The 22,805-nt window shown below is 43.1% G+C and overlaps 2 protein-coding genes across 5 annotated transcripts in view; one reads left to right on the forward strand and one right to left on the reverse strand.

The window, feature by feature from the left end:
* GLMN (glomulin, FKBP associated protein) overlaps positions 1–15,837 on the reverse strand; it is a 35,384-nt gene extending 19,547 nt beyond the window's left edge. The window contains exons 1-9 of the mRNA XM_032487085.1: positions 15,745–15,837; positions 14,866–14,939; positions 14,264–14,389; positions 10,111–10,230; positions 8,903–9,011; positions 7,630–7,870; positions 6,381–6,483; positions 2,048–2,235; positions 222–275 (exon numbers count right to left, since the gene is read on the reverse strand). Of these exons, the coding sequence (XP_032342976.1) occupies positions 222–275; positions 2,048–2,235; positions 6,381–6,483; positions 7,630–7,870; positions 8,903–9,011; positions 10,111–10,230; positions 14,264–14,389; positions 14,866–14,904 (980 nt within the window). The 5' untranslated portion in view covers positions 14,905–14,939; positions 15,745–15,837. The remainder of the gene's footprint in view (positions 1–221; positions 276–2,047; positions 2,236–6,380; positions 6,484–7,629; positions 7,871–8,902; positions 9,012–10,110; positions 10,231–14,263; positions 14,390–14,865; positions 14,940–15,744) is intronic.
* A 56-nt stretch (positions 15,838–15,893) lies between these two features.
* Positions 15,894–22,805, forward strand: part of RPAP2 (RNA polymerase II associated protein 2) — a 73,107-nt gene continuing 66,195 nt past the window's right edge. For 3 of the 4 annotated variants that reach the window (XR_004322651.1, XM_032487082.1, XM_032487083.1), the window contains exons 1-2: positions 15,894–16,016; positions 16,697–16,742. Coding sequence is in view for 3 of the 4 variants with exons in the window: in XM_032487082.1 (XP_032342973.1) it covers positions 15,944–16,016; positions 16,697–16,742 (119 nt within the window). In the remaining variant the exon portion in view is untranslated. Of the gene's footprint in view, positions 16,017–16,696; positions 16,743–20,397; positions 20,478–22,805 lie in introns of all 4 variants that reach the window. The other variant, XM_032487084.1, reaches the window with a different exon arrangement.

Genomic DNA, 22,805 nt, shown 5'->3' on the forward strand with positions numbered 1-22,805 from the left:
GACAATATTTTAATATTATATTTGGTTTAAAATAAAAGATTCTGTTGTAAAACCTCTTTGGTTCCTTTTTTGTCTCTATTGTGAATATGTGCTTCACTATTTTATAAAATAACCAATTAATTAACTAGGGCGTGGCAAAGAGAAGGCAGTCTCCTCTGTTCTTGACAAAGACGATCTTAATGCTACTGTTTAATTCTGAGATGCCATCTAAATGATCTTACCTTTGTAAAAGGACTTGAATATGGCCCATGTTAAATTGCAAAAGGTATGATGGGCTGAAATAGAAAATACGTATATATAAACACACACATGCATTTTTAGAAGTTTTACATACATAAAAGCTACGCTGGAGTCCTAACCACCATACGACCTTATTTGGATAAAAAGTCTGTCTTTAAAAAAAACAATTAAGGTAGTGATAAGCTGGGGCAGAGCAGGAAGCCCCGCACCTGGGGACAGGGTCTTTACAGGAGTAATCAAGAGAAAGTGACAATAATTCGTGAGTCCTAATACCGTACGACTGATACCCTGAGTAAAAAAGGGGCCGTGGACAACACGCACAGCGGGAGAAGGCTGCATGAGCGCGGAGGCCGAGGCCGGAGCGACGCCGACGCGGCGACGAGCCAGGGGCGCCAAGGACCGCCCGCAAAGCAGCAGGAGCCGGGAGCGCGGCGCGGCCAGACGCTCCTTCCCGCCCGCACCGGGACCTCAGACTCGCAGCCTCCAGAACCGCAAGGTAGGAAGTGTCTGTTATTTTAAGCTGTGCGGTTTGTGGTACTTTGTCACGGCAGCCCGAGCAAACTAAGCCCCCGTGGGCGCGGGGGCGGTTCCGGACACAGGCTGCGGGGTCGCCGCCGGAACTGCCGCGACTCCACCTCGCCCGCCGCCTGCTGCATGGGCCTGGGTGGTGTCTTAGCTTGTCTGAGCTAGTTACTGTCCTCCGTGAAGAGAGGGGGCGCTCCACTTGGAAGGGTTATTACAAAGATTAGAGAACACGTACAAAGCTGTTAGCATAGTGCTTACTGCGTGATGAAGTGCAAGTGGTAGCTATGGTAACAGTATTCACAAACACATCTTCAAGTATGTTTGTACATAAATATACACAAAGAAATACACCCAAGGCCTGCAAGACACACAGTCCTTATCATGGAACTTAAAGTCCAAAAGGTGTTACATTACAAAAGTATGTATTTATTTTTTAAAGTTTTGATTAAAATTCAGTTTAAAAACTTTATGGGAAAAGAAGGACAAGGTCAAGGTCATTATAACACGAAGATTCAACCTAAATTGGGTGATGAGAGAAGGCTTTCCTCAGAAAGCAACATTTAAGGACAAAGAAGGTTCTAAGCATGTACAGGGCCCCTGCAGCAGGAAGGTTTGTGACACATCTGAACCAGAAACCCAGAGGTCTGTGCTACTGGAGCAAAGGAAGCAGGAGGAAAGGTGGCAGGAGGTAAACCCGGACAATAAAGCAGGGACCAGATCATGCAAGAGCTCGCCTCACCGGAAGTCATTTAGACTTTGTTCTTAGAGCCACTTAGGAAGCCATTGAAGGGTTTTCATTAAGGGGCTGACTGTCCTTAAAGCTTTTCTTTCTCGTGTGTTGAGAATAAACTGGATTAAAAGAGACTGAGGGTGGACATATAAATATCCACTCAGAATCACATTCACAATCCAGTGAAAAGATGATAGTAATTTAGGCGCCCCACTGGTAACTGGCCAGTTCCCCTGCAGTCCAGGGTGTCCCAGCAGCTTTAAAACCAAGCTCAGTTTAACACTTTCTGGCTCTTGCCCACATCATTCCCTACGTCTGTTTCAGCAACCCCCCTCCACCCTTTTCACTACTTGAGTACTACTTGAGTACTTTTCACTACTTGAGTACTACTGGCTTTAACAGACTATGGGCAGTATTAATTTAGAATAAAAATAAATTTTGTTTATACTTCATTTAAAAGGTATTAGTACATTAATAAACATATACTAGACATTAGATAAATAAGTGTGATGCTGTTCCTTTCAGAATACACGAGTAAACACTAAGTCCTACCTTAAGACCATGGGAAGCTGATCAATGCTGATGCCCTGCACGAACACGAGGTACGCCAGAGAAGCCAGGGAGTCTGATAACTGCTTGTGCTCTTCTTCCTCAAGTTCAAGATAATCCCAAGTCTTCTTTTTCCTTCCATGATTAAAAATCATTTTGGGGAAAGGGTATCCAATTGCTGATAAAAAACCCTGTGAAATGGATAAAAAAGCTGTAGCAGACACTGTAATGTGCCCTCTCTCGCACCACGCTCACACCCTGTATAACCCCTTCCCCGAGAGTGCGTGAGGCCGGGGAGACTTGCTTCCAACTAACAGAACATGGCAAGATGCACCCCCCTCCACGATTATATTATGTTACATGGCAAAAGTAAAGGGATTTTTGCAGATGTAATTAAAGTCCCAAGTCAGCTGACTTGACTTGAGAAGGGAGATGATCCTGGGTGGGCCTGACTTAACAGGAAGAGGGTTTTAAAGAGGGTCCAGGCCCTCCTTGAGAGCCAGAAGCTCACCCCTGCTGGTGACAAAGAACTAAACTGCCAGGCTATGAGGTGGCCTGTGAAGAAGGCTGTGTGGCAGGGAACTACAGGCAGCTTCAAGGAGCTCAAAGTGGCCCCTGGCCAGCACAAAAATGAGGACCTCAGTCCTATTGCTTTAAGAAGATAAATTTTTCCAACAACCTAAAGGAACTGAGTGGGAAGATGGAACAGTTTTGGAGATGGATGGTGGTGATGGTTGCACAACAATGTGAATGTACTTAATGCCACTGAACAACACAGTTAAAAATGGTTAAAATGGTAAATTTCATATTTTACCACAATTAAAAAAAAAAGTGCCTCAGAGAGATTTGAGGACAATCTACAAATAGTAGACATACAACTATCATGAAATGACAGTAAACTAACCACTCAGATGCAGAACAGGAACAAAACTGCACTGGCCACTGTTGGCCGAGACACTGAGTGGGCAGGACGACGCTGGCCTGCGGCAGGAGAGGCTGGGGACCCGGCGCTGGTATCTCAGGTCATGTGGGCTCTTACGCTGTGAGAGGGGGAGGGGCATGCCTGCAGGAGGGCGTGAACTACAGGCTCATGCTTGTTTTCTAAGGACGGAAGGAGAGAGAGACCTGAGGAATACAAGCTCGCGCTGATGCCTCCTACTTCTAACTCCAGGGTCCCGGAATGCATCTGACCTTCAGAATCCAATGGAACTGCTGTGAGCCCCTGGGTGAGCTACCTAGCCTCTCTGAAGTCTCAGTTTCCTTATCTAGAAAATGACAACACACATCTATGTCAAGTATTTACTGAAAAGCTCCACAAAGTACAAGAAAGTTAAGGCCACAGCAAACTACTACACAGCAATCAAAAGGGGACGACAAAAACAGCTAAATCAGAATGAATACTGACCTTCCACACATTCACTCATTTATTCAAGAAATACTTGAGGACCAGGCTCTGGGCCTGACACTGGGGAATCAGAAAGCCAAATAAGACTTTCCCAGCCTTCAGGGAGTTACAATCCACCTATCCCAGATGACTCCATTAGTCACTTCAGAACACAAAAAGGAACCACGGAGAACCCTCTCCGTCACAGGAGGCTGCCGCTCAGCCACCCGAGGCCGGACAGACGCTGCTGCGCTGATCTGCAGAGCCACGCACTCTCGCTACAGCTAGCAGACAAGTTCGCTGCATTCAGACACCAGACGTCCTCCTCATCACACAGCCCCATTTCTGCATTCGGCCAAAGCTGTATGTGCTTTCCCCCTGCCCCCCAGAGTAAGATTAGCTTTCCAAAAATCACCATGTGTAACCAGAGTCTACAGTGCTGTTCTGGATATCTGGGGTTCACCTGGGCCCAAATCAGGGCCTTCACTATCTCCCCACATACCATCCAGCAGTCTCGCTCAGACCCAACATACCTGCCACTCTGCAGTTTCTCATGGCAGTCTTCACCATGTCACGAACGTTCTATGCTGCAGCCCTTGGGACATTCAAGCAGCTCTGCACCAAAACACCTTGTGCCACAGGGACGGCTGAGGTCACCAACCCCAGGCCTGCCGCACTGACCTGCACCTCTCCCAGCACAGAGCAGACAGCACCTCCTCACTTCATTTCCCGCCCTGATTGCAGCCTGATTTCTTGACTGCTTTGTGTTTCCGCACTGCTGGAAGGAGTGTAGTTTACTTGTAATGTCCCTTCCACTGAGATCTGAGAACCCTACACCCTCAACCCCTGCACAGGGTGCATGCTCCATGTCACTAAAGAAACCGGGCTGATCTCTGGTGGGAGCTGCTCTTACACCGCACAGCTGGGAAGGCAGCAGCGGGGCAGGCGGGATGGGTGGAGGCTCACTGTTACCCTGCTTCCTCCTGCACTCGCCAGCACAAGCACATTCTCCTCTGAAGCAGATGCCAGGCTGCCCTTTATCTGTCCTTATCTCTGACACATGCTGACTCCCTGGTCACTTCCCCGTGTTCACTGAAGACACTGGTACCTGCTCACCATCTTTTCCCCCGTCCTACTCCTGCTATGATCCTAGGAAAACAATGTTCACGTCGATAACTCCTGCAACAGGCCAGCCTTGTGATCCCTGTGACCGCTAAATTCTAGTGACCTTAATTTTCTGATCAATTTTGGTGCTTAATTCCATCCTGGACCTCTATCAACATTGGGAACTATCCCATTTTAGACACGTAAGCTCATCTCATTTTCTGACCACAACCTCTTATTCTGTCTCTTCTACCAACCTCCTTTTCTACCTCTGACTTCTCCAGCCCTGTTATTTCTTCATTTTAACCTATCCATCTGTCCCCTCCTAATTCCCTCTCTTTCCCAAACCGCCCAATGCACTATACATCATTTGAAGTATCTGCACCCTTATTTCCTATAGCTACATCTACCCAATAAAATGCCAGCCTCGGAAAAGCAGCTGCCATGCAGCTTCTCTATTCCTACGCCCAGGCGGTGAGTGCTGCTGGAGCACTGTCACCAGTCTGCAGGCACAGGCCCCGAGTGCCCAGGCACCGAGTGCACAGGCCCCGAGTGCTACTGACAAACGCTCTCTCGGCCGTCCACCGCTCTTTCCTCTCCCCTCAGGATCTCAAACCTTTACCAGTTCCCTGAAGCCCCTTATCCAATCCTCATTTCTACCACCGCATTCCCATCTAGGAATCTGAGGTCGGAGGGTCTGATTCCCATTACAATACTCCATCACGGCTACGAATTCTCCCACACGCACGCCCACCATCACCCCTTCCCCTCCAGGCGCCCTCGGTCCTGCGCGCAGCAGCCTGCTCTCCTCCGGCCACATTATTTGCTGTCCCACGACACTTCTCTTTCCCCTCTGACGGTCCCTACTCCTCAGCCTACAGATGTGCTCAAGCCTCCAACTCCCCTATTACCTCCTCCCTAAGCCCAGGTCTTCTGGCTGCTGCCTCTCTTCTTCCTCACGTATCCAAACTCTTTTAAAGAATAGCTTATACTCGTCATCTCCTTTTTCTCATTTTTCATGCACTCCTTTATCTACTCCACTGGTTTTTGTCTCCCAGTCCAGTCAAATCGTTCTTGCTGAGACCAGTGCCATCTTACTTTGTAAATCCAGTGAGTGCTTTTCAGGTCCTACTTGACAAGCTCTCTCTACTGCGTGTAACAGCAGCAATCTCGTCTTCTTCCTCAAACTCCACTACTTCAGTCTCTGTGATATTCCTACCACCTCTTCTTTCTTGGTCCCCTTGGTGGGCTCACCTTAAGTGCTGGTCCTCTGCAGGGCTCAGTCCCGAACCCTTTTCTCTTCTCATGCTGATCTTCTGTGAGCTGTTCTAGCAAATAATCGAATCTAACGGGGAGGAGGTCATGGACCCTCCAACGTGTAGCCAGGCTGGACAGAAGTTGTGGGTAACCTGGGGACTAAGCACCAGTGATTGGCATCTGAGCCCTTAACCTGTAGAATGATACAATCTCCAGGTGGGCAGTGTTAGAACTGAGCTAAATTGTAGGACACCCAGCTGTTGCTGCAGAAGTGTTTAGTGTGGGGAAAAAATGCATCCACTTGGTGACCAGAAATGTCAGAAGTGGAAGTGTTCTGAGGGAAGATAAAGGAAAGGGACACAGAAGGAGAACTGTATATTTTTCCAGAACAGGTGTTAATATTATTTATATTTGGGTAGTAGAATTATTTTCATTTGTCATCTTTTTGTTATCCATGTTCTACAAAAAATGCATATTGCTTTATTAATAAATAGATCAATTTACATGCCCATGTGCAGTACGTTGAGAATATAGCAGGTGACATTTTAGATTACAGCAGATTTCACAGCATATTAGACTAGCTGTACTTACTATTATTTCAGACGCAAAACACCTTAAAGGATCGTTTCCAGCTTCTTCAGACGGCTCAGGGAACTGTGCTGTCAGCAAAGGGCATTTCAAGCTTTTGAAACAACTAAAATTGAAGAAATGGGTAACTATGAATACAGCACTTCCTAAGTGTAAAATAACTAGTTTTCACATGAAAAATTACATAAGCAGCAATAACTCAATGGCCTATAAAACTGGTGATAAAAGACCCTTCTTACTGGGAATGAGGAAAGCATAAGAACACATTGCTAGACTCAAGCAGAGAGCCACTCCTGTGTCCGACTACACCGATGGATGCCGAATACCTGTCTTAGCATCAGTGCTCATGCATGGACAGTTTTCATTACTTCAAGGGAAAACTGGCTCAATGTACTAATTTTATCATAAGGCTATATTTATTTTATTTAAAAAACCATACTTTATTCTGCGATTAAGGCTTACATATTTTTAGTTAAAATATCTTCTCTTTCATGAAATAATGGGTTTTATAAATGGTAAAAAATGTTTTATTGTCCTAACCTGACAAGAGAAAGCTAACAGTAGTTTTAGTCCCCAACATTTTAAAAATAAAATTATCAGTCCATGTAATTCAATATAACCCAGTCCAGCACTGTCCAACAGAAATATACTATAAGTCCCATACATAATTTAAAAGTAGTAGGGAACAGGAAAAATTAATTGTAATAATTTATTTTATTAACCCATATATCTGAAACATTATTTCAATGTTTTCAGTATCAAAATTATTGAGGTATTTTAGTGTATTTTTAGCAACAAGTCTTGAAAATCCAGGGAGAATTCTCCACTTGGGACACGGACTAGCCGAGCACCGAGTGCGTGAAGCCAGGCGGAGCAGCGCGCTCACGGCGCCCAGGGCCCTCCCCGCCGCCGGCTCCGCGGCCGCGCGCGAAGGGAGAGCGGGACCCAGCGCCGCAGAGCAGCGGCCCCCGGCGCCCCGCTTCGCCGCCGCTACTCGCTTACGGCCGTGAGTAAGGCGGCCCGCAGAAGGCTGTGAGTGAGTGAAACCAATGCACTTGGGTTTTAAGTTTTTACAGTATCAATTCCTCATTAAATGCCCATGTTGTAACAACTGAACTCCATATCCTTCCAAAATTCAAAATCTGAAACTAGGTTTATATTTCCATTGCAAACAAATAAAACAAAGAAACATAAAATAACTAAACTACCAATTACTTAAGTCCTTATGAATTGTTCTTCAAAGTGCACTTACAATTTCAGTAATTCATCCTTTAATTTTTCATTTTCCATTGAGTTTTCCTTGTCAGCAGTGACTTCCTCCACAAAAGGCTGAGCAAACTCTGTCAGGGCCTTGCAGCACCGACAGAGGCCGTGGTCGTCCGCTCGCACTTGTTCTTCCGAGCACGGAACAGGAAGCAGCGAGAGCTGACTCCACAGAGTGGACAGCGCTAGCCCGACTGAATACGCCTTGTTCTTACGAAGTTTCTGAATCACTAAAACGGAGACCAAGTTGCCACTTTAGGGGCCTCATCAAACACGCCACATATGGAACGAGAAGTCCAGCAAAGACGTAATGTCAGGACTACAAAGATGTAATCTCATACCTTACCTGGCAGTGTTTTTTCCTTCTGAGTGGCACATAAAATAATTGAGCATCTTATAATTGTGGCACTTTACAACAACAGATGTCCTGAAAGTTTCGTTTAGGTCTATTTATACCAGGTTATATACTTGAAACAGAAGCACTTCTTTCCCTATTCTTTGGTTGTTACAAGTATAAAATAAGAACAAGTGTCTTGTAAACTACAAAGCACTGTAAAACTGAAAGGTGGTAGTGCTTTTCTTTCTAGAAGACTTTGAATGTTTCAAGTGGTACAAAGCTGCTGGGCACTCACATTTAAACAAATTTACTCTAGCTTCTGATTCTGGGTCCCTCTGTCAGACTCTGAGTTTTATGCAGGTCATAAAATGAAAAAGTAGTCTCTTCCCATGAATAGAGACTGTCTGCCTTGGCTGCCAAAGCCCGTTTCTTACCAATGCTGTTCCCACACCCAGCCGTGGCGCCTGCTCTTCCCACACTGTCTCCTTCTTCAGCAGTGCCTCTGCTGCTCCCAGTCCCAACTCCCAACGCACAGGTGAGCAGTACCCTGCCCGATACTGTTTTTAATCAAGATACAGGACTACCACGATGCTATCAGACTGAGTGCTGCAGACAACACAGGGGTGATCCTTTAAATATGTTCACGGGGAAAAGTCTAGATGTAAGTTGCTGATTGGAAGGTTACACAAAAAGCTATAGGTTACAACACACTACGTGAAAACAGCATGGCCTTCAACAAACTACTTACTGGGTACCCACCCTGTGCCAGGTACTGCCACCTTTCTAGGAGGTGTTACTGGTTTAAGCAGAGGACTCAATATTCAGACATAAACTTTGCTCTGGTATAGTGTTGACATTCTGGAGTAACCGCAAGGCACTTACACAGATAAAACAAGAAACACTTAGGTATCAATACACTCATTACCTGTTTGTAATGGCTGAAGTAAAAGAAGAATAATTTGGGATATCTGTTTTCCAGACGGCTCTTCAATCAGTTCAAGCAAACCCAACAATAATTCCTTTGGATTACATAACTACAAAAATATTCACAATTGAACCTGTTTAATACAAGTTGTATTTAAAGCCACATGATTACTATTTTTAAAAGGCATATACTGAGAGATATATTATTTTTCCTTAACACCAAAACACCTCATCAGATTGTTCAAAAAAATACACTAGCAAAACACAGAATCTGTGATTCTGTGAAAGCGAGAAGTCAGACAACTACATTTTAGAGACTTAACTCCTGGAAAAGTCAGAGAGATAGGGAAGGGAGAGCGTAATTAGCAGAGCGCAGGCTTCCCGGGAGTGCGGCCGGTCTGCTCCGAGGGCCTCCTCGGGCTCCCGGGCCGGCCGCCTCTCACTGCCAGGGCCCTGAGACGGGTGCAGCGGCCCCCCTGCCCTTTCTCAGCAGACAGAACTTCCACTGCCCTCTGACTGGTCCTAGCCTATCACCTCATTTGCCTTGGTTTTTTTAAGCTCTCATAGTTTATAACTAATATCTAGGGAGTCTCCCTCTTTCCAAGTATACATTTGTGTTCATTTAGAGTAATCTCTAAGTGGCTTCTTATAACAGCCTTTTTCTCAGAATCTCTCTCTCTCAACCATCACTTTTGGCCTCTGACTCTAATTAAGCTTTTACTAACAGCCTCTTCCTAAGGCTGTCATTCACAGCTCATCTACTTCCTACTCCTGTTCCCGCTGTGACCAGCGGCATTCTGAGGTTTTCATGCTCTTTTAGGGAACACACTACAAGGGAAAGAGCACTGAGATCGGACTTCAGTTCCAACCTTCCCAAAAGGTCTCTGTGGCCTAGAGCTACTTCTCTAAATCTTTGAATTCCACATCTATTCAATAAGCTACTTAAAAAAAAAAAATAGAGATTCTTACATCTCTCTGCGAAGACTCTGAACCAGTGGGTCTAAGATGAGGTTAGATAATTCTTACATCCAGGAAATCTGGGGAAGATGAAGAGGACTTGTCCATCTAATCAATAAGGTGGGGCCTTTTCTCCAAAGAGTTTCCACCAATATTCTCATGAATTAAAAGCTTTCCCATCAGAAGCACTAAAGGGGATTATAAAATACTGCTGTGTATTGTGACAAGAAGAATCAAGTCTTATTAACGTACCTTTACCAGTACATCAAGCATCAGAAAATAATACTTTCTTTTATCATCTTCCTTATCATTCCATAAAAGGCATCGAACAACAGGACCAACTAGATTCCAGCCCATGTTCTTGACGATGACCTGTGAAACATTTTCAGAGTAAAGCAAACACTGCCGTCTATGGGGCTCTTACCAGGAGCTTTCTTGACATGGAGGAGCTTGCGATTTCCTCTAACATAGGAAAGATGAAGCAAGCGAGCCCATCAACATCTCACCACGGACTTGCGGGGGCAGCTGCCAACAGGTCACATTCAAAAAAGGGTTCTAATTCTTTCACTGAGGAAAGGTGAATGGGCCTTTGCTTTTAATCAGGTAATCTGGCCTTTCCCAGGATTTAAACAGATCCTGTGTTTCCAACAAGAGAGTTAACTTGCTTAATAGGAGCGAGTACTTAATTTTCATGGAGAATTTTGCTCCCCCTGATTCATAGAGAAATCCAGCCAATGCTCACAAACTTTTTAAAGTTCCTTGGAGAATTTCTAAATACATTATAATCATGTAACTTGTAAGAGAAATAGGGAAGACTTGTTAGAGAAACAGAAGTTTAATGGGCACAGACAGGTGGCAAAGACATTCAAGGCTCTAAAACAGCAATGTGCAAAGGTGTAAGACTTAACATGTCCTAGAGAACTGATAACAGAGGATATCAGGGAATGTGAACACATCGTTCACAAAAGAGTAAAAGAGGAAATGCTATCTGTTCACATCTTCATTTATCAACTGGACATTTTAGTGTTGTCTTGTCAATCGCATGAGCTCCTTATATGTTAATATTCACCTGGTTGTATTAACGACAAATTATTATTTGGTTTTTCAGTTATTCTAGTTTTTTATATAGCAAAATATAGTGATTATTTCTTTGGTCCCTTTTCTACTGTTTTCAGGTCTAAAATGGGTTTCCCCCATGAGATTTATAAACATTCATTTAAATTAAAAGTACACATATGTTTTACCTTTCTTTTTATTCAATAAGATTTATATTGGAAACATGGCATAAAATGAAGCCTTAAATTGATATTTTTTCAGCAAATAGCAAAACAATCATGCTTTTTACCTAATGGGATATACAGTTCAGTTGATCTCTCTGAACATTCTTCTCATTCTAGTTATTTCTTCCGCCTGGCACACTCCTATCCCAGACAGCCCCATCGTTTACATCTCTGGGTCCTTCAAATTTCTATGCGATTTAACCCAACGCAATCTGTACCCCGACCATGCTGCCTTACTCTCTAGGGTATCTGTCACTTTCTAACATACCATATAATTTATTTATTATGTGTGTATCTGTCTTTGTTAGAATGTAACATCCACGTGGGCAGTGATTTCTGTTCACTGCTGTATCTACTCCCAGTGCCTGGAGTAGGGCCTGTTACAAAACACATCTTCCACCAGTACAGGCTAATGGTGTCCGTTACTTCTCAGCATAACAAATCTTCCTCCCTCCAAAGATTCCATACTCTGCTCTGCTTTCTTCTATTTTTTGTGTAACTTGACTTTTAATATTTAGGTCTTTACTAATTAGGAATTTATGTTATGTGGTTATTAGTTTTTTATCCAAATTACTAATTATTTATTCCATCACTGCTTATGAAATAAGCCTACACTCGCTTTTAAAAACTTAACTAGTTCCTGTGAGACTCTGCTTTTTCAACTAAGTGCTTCTTTCCCTTTTCATAGGTCTACTTCTACGCTATAAGTGATTCTCTAAGAATAATTAACTAGAAGAGAAAATTCCAGATTTGAATAAGATTTCACATATCTTGGCTGAAAAAAGAATTTTTTAAAAAAATTTTAGTAGTCAGTTTACAACTTCTGGTGTACAGCATGATGTTTTGGTCATATATTTATATACATATATTCCTTTTCATATTCTTTGGAAAAAGAATTTTGGTAAACTATCTCACAATTATAATTTCGGCTGCAAGGTATCCAGTCATTATGCAGACAGTGAATAGTTATAAGGGGAATAAAAGTAACAATCCATAAGCGACACCTTGTTTAGTTGAATACTAACAACGCTACTAGATAAAATCATTATCCCCAATGGGCAGATGAGAATGCCAAAGCGCAGAGATTACTGCAATGCCTACATCTAACAGCTAAAATGCCTAAATCTAACAGCCAGGATTTGCATGTCAGTCTGTCCAGCTCCAAAGACCATGCTTTCCCCAGTATATTAGTGGTTTTCAGTGAGGGCAACTTGTTCCCTATCTACCAGGGGACATTTGGCAAATCCTGGAGACATTTTTCATTTTCACTACTGGGAGGACAACTGATACAAAATCAACAGTGCCAATGTTGAAAGCCCATACACTATAGTGTCAGGATAAACTGCTATTCCTGTGGCTTAAAAAAATTTTTTTCTTTCACACAAAGCAGATTAATAATAAATTTGATCAATCTTGATTGTGTCACCTGGGTCACTTTACTCTGATCAGTATCTGGATCTTTTAAATGAGCAAACGACACATTACAATGGTGATTCTCAAGCTATGAAGGCTAAGCCTCACTATGCTTAAATCTGTCACAATCACCTAATCTCTAACAGTCACACACAAATCTACATCTTAATCCATTTCTCTGCTAAGCTCTAAACATTACTTTTCAATTGCCTGCTGCATCTTAAACTTAACATTGCCAAAGAAAATTTTTCTGTCCTTCCTCAGGGAATTTTCTCCTCTTCTTAAGCTGCCTTTTTCTGTTCAGGATATAATATACTATCCTCTCAGAGGCTGAAACCCCATCTTCTTGGTCATTTCACTCTCCCTCACCCCCACAATCAGCAACTCTCTATTCGACTCTAAAACTTCCATGCTACACAGTGCTAACTGAAGGCAGAGCAGAGTGGTTAAGAGCTCTAAAACCAGGCTGCACAGATCTAATTTAATTTGGGCAAGTCACTTATCTTTCAGTGACTCTTTCTTTGTCTAAGAAATGAATTTAACAGTGGTACCTATATTATGGGATTCTGGAAAGACTGAATTAGTTAAAAGATGTAAAACAGGTAAGACAACATCTGACTGATAGTAAACACTCAATAAACCTTAGCTTTCATTTATTTTATCATTATTAACTAAAAGTGAGGCACTCTCAAAGATTATCCTCTGAGAATACAATTGGGAAAAATCAAGGAGTTAAAGAAAGCATTACATTTATTTTATTTCAGGCTACAAAAATATTATAAACATATAACAAAAACAAATGTACTAAACAAAATGTCCTCATTTTTATTAAAAATTTTATAAATAAAAAAGGGAGAAGCCCTCTGAACTAGTAAGAGATTCTATAACAATGTATGGCTAAAAAGTTTCAGTAATTTCCCAAATACAACCAAGGTACCCTAGGAGTATTCCTAGGCCAGCATGACTAGACTGTGAAAGAAAACTTCTATATAAAAAAATAGCATTATAAATGAAGAAAGAGTATGCTCCTGGAAAGAAGATGGTCCTCCCTTGTATAACGGGGTGGGGGTGGGCGTCTAAAGACACAAAATTAGGCAGTATTGTCAACACTGTGTCCCAGCTGTTCCTGATCCCCAAAAGATCCTTTCCCATTGTGCAGAATGATTTCTCAGATGATTGCAGCTGGGTGACATTGACCAGTAAGGTCATCTAGCTCTCCCTGTGTTCTAACTCTATGCACCCAAAATACCATCTTACCTACTATCTGGTTTTTCATATACACCTGGCTAGAAAAAAAGAATGTGCTGATCGCTAAAAATGGGTATCTGAGACTTACATTTCTCAATGTAAATTGATGATTCAAATGCCACTTTGATCCCTAAACCAGAAGTAGGCCCCACTCCGCTCAAGCATTTTACTTGTGTTTCACCTACAGCACTTACTCTGGAGGCTAAATGAGTTAGCAGATGTACAGCATCGGTTTATTCTGCCTCCTATTGCTGATTGTTTACATGTTTATCTCTCCTACCAGACTGTAAGCACTTTAAAGTATATAATTAGTCCTAACATTCTTTTTATTTTCCACAGTTTTCTACTGTGCATGTTTAAATTGATTCTTAAATGTTTACTGAAAAAAATGAATCGATGAATAATCGTATCATGTGGCTACTCTCTTCCTACAGACACTGAAAAGTACATACAAAGATTCTTACCTTATTCTTTTCATTTTGAATAATTTCTACTAGTTGATCTATGTGCCCTTCATCTAAGCATCTTTGGCCTGCTAACTGAAACAGGCCAAAGTCTTCTTCTTTAAAGTCTTGCTCTTTTAGGATTTGCTGGCAAAAACAAAAGAAAAAGAAAAATATGTTTAGGCAAATGAAAATTCAGTAACTCCTTAATTATTTTCTCTCTCTGAAAACAGTGAAATCTGTTTAAATTCTACATAAGTTGCACTTAAACAAATGTATGAAAACTAGGATTAGCCTAATAAATACTTCAACAAATGATCCTGAAATCCACTGTGCCAAAGAAACCTATGGTAAGAATCAGTATTTAAAATTATAAAAAAATCTACGCTAAGAATCAGTATTTAAAATTATAAAGTATGTCACACAGTATGACATACTTGGAGAAATAATCCAATCTGTCTTCCTGCCTTCATGTTATTTATTCCTCGGTAAAAAAAAGCAAGGATTAAAGAAGCTTAACAATTTGAGTAATCTCAAATGGGATTAAAAATAATCTGTACCTTTCCCATATTTTGAAAGATATTTAACTTCACAAAAAAAAAGACAAAGAAAAAATTACTTACACATCTCTTTATAATGGATTGAAGTTCCTCCACAGCCATTCTTTATTTTTTTCTAGTCTTGATGCTGAAATGTACTAACATAGAACACACTGTTAACTATCAGTGATACTATATTGAAGAATTACTAATTCTGATGAATTACTAATAAATACAATAAAGAAAATGGAAAGTTTTCACGCTGAAATGTTTTTACTGAAATTACGTTAGTCTGAGAAAATGAAAATCTATCGCAAAAACAAACTCCTGTTTCTTCTTTTAGGTTTCCCAGGAGCATAGTTTTGAAAGATAACCTTAAGGAGAAAAGTCGTCGAGAGCACTACCAAGAGGCAACGCAAATATAAAATGTAAGAGCTTTTAAAAGGCAGTCTTTTTTCCAAAAGGTGGGCCTGAAATCAGTTCTGATCATCAGGGAGCTTGTTCAAAAATTTTAACCTCCCACTTGACAAAAACTGGAGTGCAACACAGCTCATCCAGCGGGGTGAGGGCTGAGACACCCTCCGCCCCGAGGGTGGCCGGCGCGTTTGTCCGTCGGAGGTGCAGTCCCCCCGGTACAGCCATCGAAATAGCCAAGTCACCACACCGCACGGACACAAGGCGACCGGCGCCGTCAGGACGACACCGGTCCGTTCCCGCAGCCCCTCGTTTGTCCAGCGGGGAGACTCGTCCCCAGCCCCGCAGGAGGGGCGCGGCAGGCCGGGTCCTCGGGGCAGCGCGCGTGCAGGCGGCGTCCCAGAGCAGCCATTTCTCGCGATTCCTGCCTGTGTCGGCCTTCGGGCCCTTTTCCTCCAGGGCGCTGGTTTGTCTGCGGCGCCAGCGTCTCAGCGGCTCACCGCTCACCGCGAGCCCCGCCGCCCGGGACATACCCACGCTCCCACTTACCCGCCAGGCCTGTAGCCCTCTCACCGCCCTCCTCCTCCTTGGGCCGCGTAGGCCGCGCTCCCGGCCCCGCCCCGCGCCCCCGGCCCCGCCCCCGCGCGCCCGGCTCCGCCCTCCAGGCCCCGCCCCGCGCTACGCGGCGGGAGGCGGAGCCTTGGGGCTGAGGCGCTGGGTCGGCTCCGACTCTCGGCCGACGCTTCCCATGGCTGACGGGTCTGGGGCGTGCTCCGCCGGGCGCAAGGCCCGAGGTCCCCGCGGCCCGCGAAACGTCGCAGGTAGGGAGAACGGCCTGCTCCCACGTTTGAGCCCAGAGAAGTGAACCCCGGCAGAGTTCCAGACCGAGGCGCGCGGGGCGCTCCCGAAAGGTTGCCTCAGGGGAGGAGGTCTTCGGGGCAGAGAAGGCCGAGCGCTCCCGCCGCCGACCTTGCGGCTTCTGGGAAGAAGCTTCGGCCCGACCCCACCTGTTTACGCTGATGTTCCGAGATTTCCCCCCGAACGGGCTCTGAGGGAAAGGGCTGCTGGGGTCGCCAGAGTGGACGGGTGACCAGGGCGGCATCCGCAGGCCCTGTGCAGCTGGCCTGGAGCCTCGCACTGGTCTTCCTTCCAGATGTGCTGCTGCTTTGGTGCCCCGCTTCTGTGGGGTGTCGGACGCCCCCCTTTACCCGGGAAGGAACATTTGGGGGATGGAGGGAGGTTGCCCCTAGAAATACCCAGATCTCAGTCTTTCAGGGTTGCTTAACTAAAGAAAGAGAAATAACTATAGAAAAAAATAATTAATTAGTTTGTAAAACCAAATTGGATTCCCTTCCCATTTCATTTGATTTACACACAGAATTGGAAGTGAAATGGAAAAGAAGAAAAGAGGGCCTACATTTTATTTGGACAGGAATCTGCCCTGTACCCTGGTGTGTTTGTGTAGACTTGACCTACTGATTTTTGTTTCTTTTAATTGTAGGCACTAAACAGACAAATGCCTTGAAACAAGAAGCAGCTTCTAAAAGGTATGAGAACTACTCAGACAGCTGCTTTCACTTACCTGCTTATCTCTTACTAATTGAATCATTTTAAAAAATAATAGGTGCTACCTTAGAGGAGATTATTTTGAGAGAAGAGAAAGATCTGGGAAATACTATAAATTCTAACATAGAGTTTACTTCTGCTACTCTGCACTTTAAGAAAACCAAATGAGACACTTCTAGACTGCTGGTACGAGTAGCTGCAGAAAGGTGTCAGTGCCTGAATCAACCAGGTCTATTTTCTCCACCTCTTCAGATACTCTCTCCTTTTTTTGCTTTAGATGCCAGAGACTCCAAGAAACCTTGTTGTTGTTCTTTGTTTACATCATGTCCGCATTTGCAGCAAAAAGTTGTCCTGTACTGTCTATAGGCTTCTCCTAAAAAGGCAAGATTTATCTCCTGTCACAAAAGGTTTTTAGAATAGGAGTAGTCTCTCAGAATGATTAAAAATAAATGTATGTCTGTACCTTATCATTTTATGAAGTGTCGGCTTTGGCCTTGATTTACTCATTCTTTCAAAAATCATTTGCTGAATGTAAGATATGCCAGACCTGTGTTAAGCCCTGAGGATATGATATTTTGTTGTTCTTGTTGAATCAAATTTACTGTTTTTAGACAGTTTTAGAAGTTACTTTCCATTTACAATTATTAAAAATATTGGCTACGTGTATATATATACATGTTGTACAATATATCCTTGAGCCTGTCTTGCACCCAGTAGTTTGTGCCTCCTACTTCTCTACCCCTACATTGTCCCCCTCCCCCACTGATAATCACTGTTCTGCATATCTGTGAGCCGGCTTTTATTTTGTTGTATTCACCAGTTTTTTTGTATTTTTTAGAGCCCACATATAAATGATATCATATGATATTTTTCTCTCTAACTTATTTCACTTAGCATAATGCCTTCCAACTCCATCCATGTTGCTGCAAATGGCAAACTTTGATTCTTTTTCATGACTGAGTAGTATTCTATTGTGGGTGTATCTGTATGTATATATACAACATCTTCTTTATCCAGTCATCTGTTGATGGACACTTAGGTTGATTCCATATCTTGGCAATTGTAAATAATGCTGCTATGACATTGGGATTTTTGAATTAGTGTGTTTGGTTTTTTGGGATTTTTTTTTTTTTTTTTTTTGGATATATACCCAGGAGTGGAATTGCTGAGTCATATGGTAGTTCTATTTTTAGTTTTTTGAGAAACCTGCTTACTGTTTTCCACAGTGGCTGCACCAATTTACATTCCTACCAGCAGTGCACAAAGGTTCCCTTTTCTCCACAGCCTCACCAACATTTGTTACTTGTGTTCTTTTTGATGATAGCCATTTTGACAGGTGTAAGGTGATATCTCATTGTGGTTTTGATTAGAATTTCCCTGACGACTAGTGATGTTGATCATCTTTTCATGTGCCTGTCGGTCATCTGCATCTCTTTGGAAAATGTCTATCAGGTCTTCTGCCCTTTTTAAAATTCAGTTGTTTGTTTGATATTGAGATGTATGAGCTGTTTATATATTTTGGATACTAACTCCTTTTTGGTCATATCATTTGCAAATATTTTCTCCCATTTAGTAGGTTGTCTTTTCATTTTGTTAATGGTTTCTTTTTGCTTTTCTCTTGCTGCTTTTAATAGTCTCTCTTTATCTCATTTTGATTGCAGCGTGTCTTGGTGTGCTCCTTTTTGAGTTCATCCTGTATGGAACTTCCTCTGCACTTCCTGGGCTTGGGTGACTGTTTCCTTTACCAGGTTAGGGAAGTTTTCAGCTATTATGTCTTAAATGTGTTCTCAGACTCTTTCTTCTCCTTCAGGTACCCGTATAATGCAAATATTAGTGTGTTTGATGTTGTCTGAGAGGTCTCTTAAACTGTCCATTTCTTTTCATTCTTTTTTTTTTTCCCTTTTCAGTGGCAGTGATTTCCACTACTCTTTCTTCCAGCTCACTGATCTGTTTCTCTGTATCATTTAGTCTACTATTGATTCCTTCTAGTGTGTTTTTCATTTTAGTTATTGTATTCTTCACCTCTGTTTGGTTGTTCTTTATATTTTCTAACTCTTTGTTAAAAACTTCTAACTTCTCTCTCTATGCATCCATTATTATCCAAAGTTCTTTGATCATCTTTACAGTTACTGCTCTCAACCCTTTCTCAGGTAGATTGCCTAGCCCACTTAGTTCTTCTTCTGGGCTTTTACCTTGTTCCTTCATCTGGACCGTGCTCCTCTGCCGCCTCATTTTGTCTCAGTTGCTATTTGTATTTTGTGTACGTGGTAGGTTAGTTATGTCTTTCAAGTGTGGAGAAGTGGCCTTCTGTAGGAGACGTTTTATGCATCCAGCAGTGCATTCCCGTCTTCTCAACCAAGCTGTGTGCTCTAGCTGTTCCCCATAAGAGGGCTGCATGGGCCCTCCTGCTACGGCAGGGGGACTGTGTGTGTGGTCTGGTGCACGTGACCGGCGCCTCACCCACCAGGTGACCAGGCTCTGCCTCAGGCAGGTGCTGCTGTCGAGCAGGGCCTGCTCACAGGATGGCCGGCTGCTGAGCCCTAGGCCCAGGGTTAGTGTTGGCTCACTTGTAGTCGGAGTCAGGGCCCCAAAGATTTCAGGGCTGTTGCCCACCCACTGATAGGTGAAGCCAAGTGTTAGTGCTAGACTGTTGGCAGGCAGGGCCAGTTCCTGTGGTTGGGCTGCGTGGCCCAGGGGTCCCAGGGCTCATTTAAGGTTGTTGTGGGCTTGGGGGTGGTTCCTGTCTGGGCATGGGATCCTGTTGGATAGGGAGCACCGGGTGTCCCGAAGCTAGCATTTGCCTGCTGGTGGGTACATCTGGGGCACAGCTGGTCCTGGGGTAAGGTCTGGCACGCTTTTGGCATCCTAGGTCTGCAGGATGCAGGATCCGAGTTTTGAGTCTGGTGTCCGCCCCCTGGTGGGTGCGGCAGGCTTTCTGGAGGGAAGGGCTGGTGCCTGCCCACGGGTAGGTGGAGCCGGGTCCTGACCCTCCAGTGGGTTGGGCTGTGTCTAGGCTTGTGTCAGGAGGTGGTTGTGGGCTTGGGAGGCCATTAGGAGTGTGTTTGCTGGTGGATGGGTCAGTTATGTGGCCCGAGGAGTCCTGGCCCCGGCACCTGTAGGTCATTGAGTGGGGCCAGGTCCTGGTGCTAATGAGCCAAGTGTCAGCCACCAGCAGCAGAACGTTCCCAAATATGCTTTCACCAGTGTCTGTGTCCCCAGGGTGAGCTACAGCAGCCCCCCACCTTTCCAGGAGACTCCCTAAGACCCGCAGGTAGGTTAGACCCAGGCTCCTATTGAATTGTTGCTTTTGCTCTGGGTCCCAGTTGCTCATGAGATTTTTGTGTGAGCTCTGGTAAGAGTGAAGTCTCTATTTCCCCCAGCCCTGTGGGGCTTCGAAATTAAGCCCCACTGGTCTTCAACGCCAAATGCTCTGGGGTGGGGGTCATCTTCCTAGTGCAGGATTCTGGCGCTGGGGAGCCCGACATGACGCTCAGAACTCTCGCTCCTGTGGGAGAACCTCTGCGGCGTGATTGTCCTCCAGTTTGTGGGGCTCCCACCCGGGGTGGGGGTTGGGATTTGATTATCTCACAAGTCTGCCCCTCCTCCCCATCTCATTGTGGCTTCTTTATGTCTTAGTTGTAGAAGATCTTTTCTGCTAGACTTCAGTCTTTTTCATCGATGGTGGTTCTGCAGACAGCTGTGATTTTGGTGTGCTGGTAAGAAGAGGGGAGCGCAGGGTCTTTATACTCTGCTGTCTTGGCCACTCCATATTTTTTTTTAACTTGAAGTATAGTTGATTTACAATATTATTATTAGTCCCAGGTGTGTAACATAGAGATTCAATGTTTTTATATTCCATTTAAAGTTATTACAAAATAATGGCCAGATTTCCCTGTGCTATACAAGATACATTGCTTACTTATTTTATACATAAAATACATAGTTTGTATCTCTTTATCCCATATCCCACTCTTGCCACTCTCTCCTGCCGTCCCCCCACTGGTAACCACTAGTTTGTTCTCCATATCTGTGAGTCTGTTTTAGCTTTGTTATATATATTTGTTTGTTGTATTTTTTAGATTCCCCATAGAAGTGATATACAGTATTTGTCTCTGTCTGATTTATTTCACTAAACATAATACCCTGTACTTTCTTCCACATTGCTGTGAATTGCAAAATGATGGCTGAGTAATATTCCATTGCATATACACACCACATCTTCTTTGTCCAGTCATCTGCTGATAGGCACTTAGGTTGTTTGTGTATCTTGGCTATTGTAAATAATGCTGCTTTGAACATTGGGGTGCCTTATTTTTCCAAATTAGTGTTGTTATTTTCTTCAGATATATATGCCCAGAAGTGGAATTGCTAGATCATATGGTAGTTCTATTTTTAGTGTTTGAAGGAAACTCCATGTTGCACTAGTTCACATTACTACCAACAGTGTATCCAGGTTCCCTTTTCTCCACATCCTTGCCAACGTTTGTTTTAGTGGTCTTTTTGATGATATCCACTCTGACAGGTGTGAGGTGGTATCTCATTATGGTTTTGATTTGCATTTCTCTGATGATTAGCAATGTTGAGCATTTTTTCATGTGCCTGTTGACTGTCTGTATATCTTTGGGGAAATGTCTATTTAAGTCTTCTCTCCTTTTCTTAATTAAGTTTGTTTGATATTGATTTGTATGAGCTGTTTATATATTTGGGGTATCAATCTCTTTTTGGTCATATCATTTTCAAATATTTTCTCCCATTCAGTAGGTTTTCTTTTCATTTTGTTGATAGTTTCCTTTTCTGTACCAGAGCTTTTAAATTTAATTAGGTCCCATTTGTTTATTTTTGCTTTTTCCTTTGCCTTAGGAGTCAAATACAAAAAAAAAAAATTGCTGTGATTTATATTAAAGAGTGTTCTGCCTGTGTTTTTTTTCTAGGAGTTTTATGGTTTCAGAGGCCCTGAGGATATGATTTTGAACACAATAGACACAATTCCTGTCTAGTAGAACAAAGAAATACCAATTACATTATCAAAAGTAAATACATAATTACAAGTTATGATAAGTGCTATAAAGGAGAAGACTATGATGGAGGAACTAATAATAGGGGTCCAGTTTAGCTGGAGGCAAGAAGGGTGGTAGGTTTTCAGGGAAAGGCTTCTCTGAGAAAGTGGTGATTAAGCGAAGACTTGAGGGCCAAGTAGGCATTGCCCAGACAAGGAGTAGTGGGATCTCCAGCTGGAAGTGGCAGTGTGTGTGGCAGGGAAAACCTCAGTCACTTAAAGAAAGGAGACGTGCCCAGGGTGGTGTGCAGCATTCTGAGCTAAGGAAGAAAGGAGCGTAGGAAAAGGTTAGAGGCAGGATTCTTTTCAGACAGTACCTGGTAGGACATAGTGAGAAATTCAGATTTTCTAAGTGCAAATTGGAAAACTTTTAAGTAATAAAGTGGTGGAATTTAAAGTGAATTTAGAATAAGAAAATAAAATGATGAATCTGTCTTGAAGAATATTTCCCTGTAGGGCAGCATGATTATACTGACTTGGGTTTAGGAAGTATTCCAAGAGTAAAATTTAGCTAATAACGATAATGCTGGCAATTTGCAGTTCTCTTCAACATGGATCTGACCAGAAGCCTGGGGAGATTGTATTTTATTCTATACTTATATTTAAAAAATACAGGTAAGCTGAAATGTATTTTAAGCGGATCACCCAGGATGCTGAAACAATTAAAAATCCTTGGGGGCAACCAGATAGTTGTGGAAGGGAGTGCTCCTTCATACATTCATTCCAGCTGAAAAATACTAATACATGCAATCCAGGTGAGTAGTGTTAAGCCCGCTGTTAAGGAACTTTGCAAAAGTAGAAATCAGTTTTGCTCTTCACACTAAAATTTTCATTTAAAAATATGTTAATGTGTAATAGGTATCGTGTTATTAAATGAATTAATAAATGCTTTAAATTTTTCTTAGTTTTATTAGCAATGTGGTAAGTATCAGCAGATATAATCTACATAAGCAAAAGCTCCAATTTTAAGAGTGTGAAGGAGCACTGA

This window comes from Camelus ferus, chromosome 9, assembly GCF_009834535.1.
Source record: "Camelus ferus isolate YT-003-E chromosome 9, BCGSAC_Cfer_1.0, whole genome shotgun sequence".
Classification (NCBI taxonomy): Eukaryota; Metazoa; Chordata; class Mammalia; order Artiodactyla; family Camelidae; genus Camelus; species Camelus ferus.